Below are 9917 nucleotides of genomic sequence, written 5' to 3'. Positions count from 1 at the left end.
TGAATCTTCAATAATTTGAACTCTGTGTTCCAGCTTGGCTAGCTTCTTTTCAGAGTCTGATTCTCTCCTCAATCTTAGTAGTAGATCTTGCATGGTACTATATGGCATTACTGAATCCAGCTTCTCAGAGTTATAGGTCTTCAAGTCAGCTATATCTCTTTTCAATTCATCCACACTGAGATTTTGTCTTAAGTGATGGATCTTCATTAGATGTAGAGAGTCTAGGTGAGCTTGAAGAACAGCCTTGGTACCAGCATCTGAAGTTTCCTGAAGGGCCTGTTGAATAGCCATTACTTGTTTGACCAAAGACACCTCAAATTGTCCTGGTGTTGATTCCTTTGCCCATGCCCATTCAGGTAAACTTAAAGCAGAACTTGGGCCTTCAGTTCCCCCTAAGTTCATGCTTCCATCCAAAGAACCAGAGTCATCATCATTAGAATTTACTCTAAATTCTTCAGATGGCTCTCCAGCTTGAGAAGGCATTCTGTTAACAGCAGCTTTATCTCTTTGAAGAGATTCTGTGCTGTTCACTAAATTCAAAGTCTGCTCTGCCTCCACATTGCCGTGAGCAGCCAATAATTGATAGGCTGACACAGGATGAGTAAAAGTGTCAGCATCCAAGGAAATGTTATCAATTTCAGCTTTGTAATGTTGTTGAAATTGTCTTCCCTTTTCAGCATCATCCACAATCATTGACTCACTAGCAATGGCTGGATCTATCCTTATTTCTCCTGTACCTGCCTTTCTCTCATAATCTCTCTTTTGTTGCATCAGGGTCTCACCCTGGCTCCCCACCCTCACACCCTCACCTTCACCTACCAAGGTGGGACTCCTCTCACTCACTTTTGCCAATCCTGAATAAATGGATTGCTGAGATTCACTCTTTTCCTCTTCTTTTTCCTGGGAGCAACCCAGCCTCTCACTCGATGCACTCTCCTCTCTCAGTCCTAAGAGTGACTGTATTACCACTAAATCTTCTGCACTTGAAATAATTGAAGTTTGAAGTTGTGCAGAGACACTCGACGGATAAGTGATATCCATTGGGTGAGTTGTAAAGCTATCCGACGGATAACTGCTATTAAGTTTCACTACTAGAATTCTGTCAATAGACATCGGTCCTTAGACATCGGTTGCTCAGACGACCGATGTGAAAGTTCATTTAGACATCGGTTATTTTAAAACCGATGTTACTTATTGTTTTAGACATCGGTCCAGAAAATAACCGATGTCTATACTTATTTTTCAAAAGTGAAAAATGTTAGTTAGACATCGGTTTTCTATATAACCGATGTCTTTGTTTTATAGACATCGGTTGTATTTTACAACCGTTGTCGATGGTTAACTTAAAAAAAATTAAAAAAAAACGCGGAAACTTTCCCCCCTTATTCCCCAAATATTCCCCCCCCCTTAACCAAAAAAAAAACCGTTTCTCCCCCCTAATTATTTTTCCTGTCTCTCTCTCACTCTCTCTCTGCTCTCTCTCCCACTCTCACTCTTTCTGCTCTCTCTTTCTCTCTGAGCTCACTCTCTCTGGTTCTCTTTCCCTCTCTCTTCCATCTCTCTGCTTCTCTCCCTCTCTCTCTTCCATCTCTCTCTATCTCACACACACACCATATCAGTTTATAATAAGTACATAGGTTTTAATTAAACCCCAAATTGAAGAACACCATCAGTTAATCAAAATCCATCTACGAGAAACCCGAATTTCTGAACAGGTATGTTTGTTCATTTAGGTTTGTATGTTCGATTAGGTTACATTTGTTCAATTAGGGTTTGTTCATAAATTTTAATGGGTTTTTTCCTTTTTGAACAGGTTTTGAGATTCATTGAGCCAAATAAGGTTTGTACTCTAATTTTATATTTTTTCTTGAGTTGTTTTAAATATGCATGTATATATATTTACATAAATCTACATTTTTTTAACATAAATTAGGTTTGTGTTCTTGTGTATATATATTTAGGTTTGCCTAAATATATTAATTAGGTTTGATATTTGCATGTATTTTTCTTTTCTGGTTGATATCTTCCGATTTTTGTCCGTTTAAAGTTTTAAGTAATAGTATGTTTTTAAATTCGATTTTGTCCATTTGCAGATTATCTCATCAAGTCTCGGAATTTGACAGTGCCTGCACATTTTACTTCAAGAAGGAGGTTAGAAATTCTTATTCGTTTGCTTTTTTCCTTTTTTTTGTATACATTATATAGGAAGGGATTCACCAGTAACCGATCTGTCATTATTTATGTATACATTATTTGATTTGGATTGTTGTTTATGTATCAGATTTAGTGTATCGTTCTCTTTTAATAGATGAGATGCCATGAATGTACTAGTTGTCGTTTGTGTAAAATCTTTCAATTTTTTAAGGGCATGTTTGTTATTAATTCGCGCTTGAATATGTGCACTTGTATTGATTATGCTAGTTAAACAATGTTGACTTTCTTTGTTTTGTTTATGTGCACTTGAATATGTGCACTTGTATTGATTAATTCGCGCTTTGATGTTGAAATGACCATCAGGTGGTTAGGTTGCTAGATTGCTGGTCATACATTTTCATTTATGGATAAGTCGTGGATATCGAAAGATAGGGATTCTTTAGAATTTGAAATTGGCGTCGAAGAATTCTTGATTTTCGCTGAAGAAAATTGTAAAGATCCTAAAAGAATTCCTTGTCCATGTGGTCGATGTGTGAATTTTAAAAAATTCTCAACCAAAATCATAAGGGGACATATCTACGATCATGGTTTTAGTTTGGGGTATGTTGATTGAATTTGGCATGAAGAAAAATCTACTAGGAGTACTAGGTCTTCTATAGGTAGTACACGTCCTGCTTCAGACCAATCTATAGAGCACTTTGTTGCATCAGAAACTGTTGAAGTTTGTGAAGTGGCTTTTAATTCGGGTAATTACGATAAGGATTCATATGATTTTCAGAGGTTTGTTGTTGATGCGGAACAACCGTTGTTTGAGGGCAGCGAGTGCACAAAGTTAGAGTCAATGTTAAAATTGCACAACTAGAAAGCTAGGTTTGGTATTAGCGACACTGCCTTTACTGAGCTGCTCTCTTCAGTTGGCTCGATCCTTCCCAAAGATAATGTGTTGCCTCCTAACGCATATGAAGCGAAGAAAACTTTATCCGATTTAGGTCTAGTGTATTTAAAAATTCATTCGTGTCCCAATGATTGTATACTGTATAGGGGCATACATTCTGATGCTTCTCAGTGTCCTCATTGCAAGCTGTCACGTTGGAAAGTACGGAAGAATGGCCAACTTAGGGTCAATGTTCCAGCCAAGGTCATGTGGTATTTTCCTATAATTCCAAGATTTAAACGGTTATTTAAATCTCCCTCTACTGCTGAACTCATGACTTGGCATGCAAATCAGTGAATAAATGATGACAAGATATGACATCCGGCCGACTCTCCTTCTTGGAGGAATATCGATTACCGGTGGCCTGCCTTTGGTAGTGAATCTAGGAATATTAGGTTGGCTTTATCAGCGGATGGTATCAACCCGCATACTAATGGGTTAGTCAATCGATATACATGCTGGCCAGTAGTGTTGGTAACGTACAATCTTCCTCCGTGGTTATGCATGAAAAGGAAGTTCATGATGTTGTCAGTTTTAGTTCCTGGTCCACATGAGCCGGGAAATAACATCGACCTTTATTTACAAACGTTGATTGATGATCTGAAAAAACTTTGGGAAGAAGGTGAACCAAACGTTTATGACGCCTATAGTAAATCATATTTCACTCTAAAAGAAATTTTATTGTGGACTATAAATGATTTTCCAGCATATGGAAACTTGTCAGGCTGCGTGAATAAGGGTTATAAGAGTTGTCCAATTTGTGGTGACGATACTGTGGCTAAATATTTAAGTCACAGTAGGAAGATGTGCTTCCAAGGTCATCGTCGTTATTTGCCTAGGCAACACCCTTATAGGAGGCAGAAGGCGGCCTTTAACGGACAACAAGAGTTGGGGAACGCATGTCAACCCCTTTCCGGAGAAGAAGTGTTAGCGCGTCAGGAACGAATTGATTTTTGTTTTGGAAAAGAGGTGAAGAAGTCGAAGAAGGTGGAATGTCCATGGAAGAAAAAATCTGTTTTCTTTGAGTTAGAATATTGGAAATATCATCATGTTCGCCACTGTCTCGATGTTATGCACATCGAGAAAAATGTGTGTGATAATCTGCTTGGGACGTTATTAAATATGCGAAAGTCAAAAGATAGTGAGGCGGCACATCGTGATATGATTGATATGGGTGTTAGACATGATTTAGCTCCTCAAGTAGGAGAAAAGAAGACCTATCTGCCTCCTTCCCCTTTTACTTTGTCGAAGGTTGAAAAAAAGAGAGTGTTGAACTCATTCTTGTCTATGAAACTTCCTTCTGGACATGGATCAAACATAAAAAATTGTGTATCCATGTCTGATTTGAAGATATACGGGCTTAAGTCCCATGACTGCCATATCCTTCTCCAACAACTCCTCCCTGTTGCCATTCGATCCGTTCTCCCGAAAAATGTTAGGGTCACAATTATACGATTGTGCTTCTTTTTTAATGCTTTATGCAGCAAAGTTGTCGATGTCTCGAAACTCGATAAATTACAGTCAGATGTAATAATAACCTTATGCGATCTAGAAAAAATATTCCCTTCATCATTTTTTGATGTAATGTTACATCTTATTGTCCACTTGGTCCTAGAAGTGCGTTTATCTGGACCGGTATTTTATAGATGGATGTATGCCTTCGAACGATTCAATAAAGTGCTAAAGAGCTACGTACGAAACCGATATTATCCTGAAGGTTGTATGGCAGAAAGCTACCTTAAAGAAGAATCGGTAGAATTCTGCACAGAATTTATGAGCCAGACTTGTACAACTGCCGGCATTCCAGTTGAGCAAGGCAAGCAATCTGGTCCATTATCTGCCATGAAAATAAAGGCCGTGGAAGAAAAAGAGCGAGATGAGGCTCATCTGCATGTCCTTCAAAACAATGATGAAGTGTATCCCTATATCGTGTACGTTTATTTTATTAACTTGTCCTATTTGTTTGAAGATGTAATTTTTGTGGGTTATTTCTAATATTTATGCATATTCTCAGAATGCACAAGGAGTATTTGGATGAAATTTACCGAGGGAAGAAAAAAGTGTTCATTGGCTCATGGGAGAGCACAATCGGCTATTTGCCGATTGGATTGAAAAAAAAGTAGGTTTTGTGTATTATCTACTTAAATAGTTGTTAGTTGTAGTTTGCAACTGATGGATTTTTTTATTATATAATATTATGTATAGGTAAGTAGTGAAATGAAGGGAAATCCCGATGCTGTTTCAGAGACGATACGATGGCTCGCTGGAAAACCATCATTTTCTGTTTTAACTTATCAAGGTTTTTCAGTCAATGGAGTCCGATACTTTACGAAAGACCGAGATGATGCGCGGGTTGTTCAAAACAGTGGAGTTTCTGTGGTTGCTAAGGCAGTCCAGGTGTCCAGTGCGAAAGATTTAAACCCCATTGCGAGTGATATGACCTTTTATGGAATAATCTTGGAAGTATGGGAGTTGGATTACCATGAGTTCAAAGCTCCACTCTTCTTGTGTAAATGGGCAGAGAATGATAAAGGCATAAAGATCGACGATCTTGGCTTCAAACTTGTGGATTTCAATCGATAAGGCCATAAGAAGGATAAATATGTCTCTGTTGACCAAGTCAACCAGGTGTTTTACATTAAAGATCTGGTTGATCCTACTTGGTCGATCGTGTTAACTTCTACAACTAGAGACTATCAAGAGTTGTATAACGACGATGATTTGGGTGACACGATCATGGAACATCCTCCCTTCTGCTTTAACATCCCTGCTTCTGATGTGACCAATGAAGACGTTGCGCATAGTATTAGGCCTAATGTTGAGGGAATTTGGGTTAAAAAATGATCCTGTTAATTTAGCTCTCTGTACTTTTTGCTTGTTATAATTTAATCAACATATTTAATTTTCCTTTATAATTTTTTTGAGTAAATGAATTATAGTGACTAATGCATTTTTCTTTTGTAATTTTTCTTTTATATTTTTTTTGTATTTTGTTTTTGTATTTGTTTTGAAATTTTCCAGTTGTAATTTTGAATGCATTTTTATTCATGCATATGTAATTTTGAATGTATTTTAATTCATGTAGAGTTTCATTTATTCAGTGACTAATTATTTCTTGTTTTATTATTCAGAGTGAAGGACAAAAATGGCAAAGAAACAGAGAACCAACAAAAGCAAATCTAAAAAAGTTAAAGAGGTCGAAGAACATTGTGATCAGGAGGTTGAAGAGCACTGTGATCAGGATGGACAAGCACCAAGTGAACCTCAAACTGAAAAGCAACAGTCTGAACAAGAAACAACAACTAATTCTAATTCTGCGAAAAGAAGGTTGGGAGCTGCACGAGGTGTTTCCTCTCTTAAAAAAGTATTGGTAAGGAAGGCCCAGGGCAAGAGATTTAAAATCAGATACAATGAGTTTGGAGTTCCTGTCGGAGATACTAGGTGTACCTTACAGTCCTACATAGGGCACCTGGCAAGAACTATGATTCCTATTGACATTGACAGCTGGCCAAATGTGGATCGGGAATTGAAAGATAAATTATGGCTTCATATTAAGGTATTAAATTATAGTTGACACACACAACTTATTTTTAGTACTACTATCTAAGCCTTATAAACTTGTGTATTTTATTGTCCATAGGGTACATTTAAAGTTGCTCCGGAAAGTGAGACTATGGTGCTTAAGTCTGCAGGAGAGAAGTGGAGACAGTTTAAAACTGATTTAACAACTAAACACGTGATGCCATATGCTGAAAAAAAGAAGAAACTGAAGAGGCCTCCAAAAAATTATCGGTTTGTGGGTCAAGAAGCTTGGACGAGATTTATCGCGCTGAGGACAGGTGATAAGTGGCTGGTATGGATGCATTTTCTTTGCCAGTGTACCCTTTTTGGATTTAGAATATTTACTTGGATATAATTATTCGTTGTATGATGCAGAAACTACGCACCCTGCAGAGCGAAAGAGTGCATAATCAAAAATATCATCATCGTTTGTCAAGGAAGGGTTACATTGGTTTACAAGAGGATGAAGTAAGAACCTAGCTATAATTTTTTATCATCTTCAACAAATAAAGCACCTTTTAATTTTTTCTCATCTTAAACAGATAAAGAAAGGCAAACTGAAGCCCGAGGAGAAACTAGATCGGGCAATATTTTGGAAAAAGGCTCGAAAGTCAAAGCTAGATGATGAGGAACTTGATGAAGATAAAGAAGCAGTATTTGCCAGAATTGCAAGTAAAAATTATGAAAAAAACTGCATTTAATCGAGAAAAACAGATTATAATGAGAAATCTGTTTATTCCTTCATTATTCATAATATGTCCCTAAGATCTGATGTGTATTCATATCTGCATTAGGATGAATTACTCGAAAAGAAGGAGAAGGGTGAATTCGTACCATCTGGAACTGATGGTGTGTTGACTACGATACTCGGAACTCCTGAGCATTCAGGCAGGGTTCGAGGAGTTGGAGGTTTCGTCACCCCAAAAATGTTCTTTAATCTGCCGAAAGAGAGAAAACCTGCAATTACCAAGGCGGAGTTGTTGGCCCGTGATAGAGTGCTACAGGAGGAGTTGGTAAGAACAAGGCGGGAAATGGCTGAGCTCAAGTCATTGTTTACAGGATCTAATCAGCAGTCTCCGAATTTTTCGGAGAGAGCAAGTTGCCAACCAGTTGAAGGAGAACCAAAAGCAAAAGAAATATTGGTGAATGATGATTGTCTTGCTTATGATCAACCCCCTCCATCAGAAAAGAAGGTACATTTCACAAATATTATTATAATTATACGGTTCTTCAAATTGTAGAGTAATTATATAATTTACTCCTTACAATTATAGGGTCCACAAATTTGTGAGCTTTCGGTGGATAGCATCGAAAATAAAGTTGCTTTTGGTACTGTTTTCGAAGATGATGAAATGAATGTTTCGGTTCATGGAGTGCCCCTGAAGCCTGGACATGCTCGTGTGTCGGTTGATGGACATATCCAACCAGATGCTTTAGTTCCCGTGCCTATACCTAGTGAAATTGAACATGTTCGTGAAGCCGTTGGTTCACACTTGGCATGGCCTCAAAATTTAATCAGCCTACGGACAATTGTGGTATTTACATGTGCTTGTTGGTTGCTAAAGTTGTATAAAAGTTGAAAAATAGGGGTTAATTAGGTGAATAAATGTCTACTTATATTCTTTCATTTTTTTGTAGAAAAGAAAAGAGATGTGTCGCAGTCAAAGAACAAGGGTGAGGTGCATAAAATTCAACAAGAGTTCACTCACGTCAAGGTCAGCAAGAAAGTGCCACACCAATACAAGGTATTGTACAAACATGCTACGACATTTATGAAAGCCAGCGGGGAATCTATCCCTATTCCATGTGATTCCGATGTGTTTGGAGTTGAGAAGACAATATATATATTGCATGAGAATTTAAAAGCATTGTTAGAGTTTGACATGATTGGACAAGCTGCGATATCTGCGTATATGGCGTAAGTAATTTATTTTCGTGGTTATAGGTTCTGTTTGAATTATCGCACAACTGGTCTGCTAGTAATTTTAATTTCTCCCACATATGTATAGGCACTTGCATAGTACAATTAAGAGGGTTCGCAAGAATGATGATGTGGTCCTGTATGGATTTTTTGATCCTGGCGCCAACTTTAATTTGAATGCTGATTTTCAACGAAATGTTGGTAGTCGGTTGAAAGAGGGTAATCAAAATCACATATTCTTCCTGCCACATAATCATCAGTAAGTATTTTTAAATGCATATTGTAATCTATTAATTTAATTTTCTTTTAGGTTTTTAGGCTATTTTTAAAAATATCTGACTTGTGTAAATTTATAATAATACAGTTGTCACTGGATTCTGGTCGTAATATGGGATGGCGACATTTACATTCTCAATCCTTTGCCTCATCCAACTCATTTTGATGATTTAGAAAAAGCTTTATCAGAGTAACATTATTCCTTTTATTTTTTAGGTTGTTTTCATTTATTTCTTGTATTCGAAATATGACTCTTGACATCGTGTCATTATAATATGCATGACAATAAAACAAGTTAATTCTCAAACAGGAAGGGGTAACAAAGCTCCTAAAATCAAGAATCTTGTAGTAAGTAATTTATATTATAATTTTTATAGTACGACAGGAATCTTGATTTAATCAGTTTGTAAAGCCAGTTTTTTTTATCTTAACAGGGATCCCCGAAACAGCCTGGTGGGATTGAATGTGGTTATATGGTCATGAGGTACATGAAGGAAATTATTGAGGACAGAGAAATTTCTTTTACTTCTAAGGTCCGTACATTCATTTTTGTATGACTGAATGTGGCATTTTAGATGCATTTTTTTATGATTTCCCTTTTCGGTTTACTCAATTTTTAGTGGGCGACCAAGACTCGCTAGTCTTACACTCTAGAGGAGCTAGACCAGGTTCGTTGTGATGTTATCGACTTCATTCAAGACAAAATGTAGATTGTAAATTTCCTTGCCTCGCTACTGTAAATTCTGGTTTCATAATGTACTTGATGATCGAATTTGTAAGATGCATGTTTGACAATGTGTTAGAACTATTTTCGCTATATATTTGTTGTTGGTTGGTTAATGTAGATGTTCTGAATTTTCTAGTAGATGTTTTAGGTTGTTGATTGGATAAAAACTGTTGTTGGTTGAATCTGGGTTAATTGTTGGTTGATGGGGTGAAAATTGTTGGTTGGTTGGATGGAAAATTGTTGGTTGGTTGGATGGAAAATTGTTGGTTGATTGGATTTTACCATATGGAGTTTTCTGGTTCATGCAAAAACAGAGATGCTCAGTTTAATTATAATAGAAACAG

General features: G+C 37.0%; 1 protein-coding gene across 1 annotated transcript; it reads left to right on the top strand.

The window, feature by feature from the left end:
• Window positions 1–3610: 3610 nt before the first annotated feature.
• On the top strand, window positions 3611–5211 carry LOC141660536 (uncharacterized). Its single transcript, XM_074467530.1, has 2 exons — window positions 3611–5019; window positions 5103–5211. The coding sequence occupies exons 1-2, from the start codon at window positions 3611–3613 to the stop codon at window positions 5209–5211; spliced, it is 1518 nt and encodes a 505-aa protein (XP_074323631.1).
• Window positions 5212–9917: the final 4706 nt, after the last annotated feature.

Source organism: Apium graveolens, chromosome 5, assembly GCF_009905375.1.
Source record: "Apium graveolens cultivar Ventura chromosome 5, ASM990537v1, whole genome shotgun sequence".
NCBI classification, from domain to species: domain Eukaryota; kingdom Viridiplantae; phylum Streptophyta; class Magnoliopsida; order Apiales; family Apiaceae; genus Apium; species Apium graveolens.
Note: the sequence above shows the minus strand (reverse complement) of the source record. Positions and strands in the feature narration are given on the sequence as shown.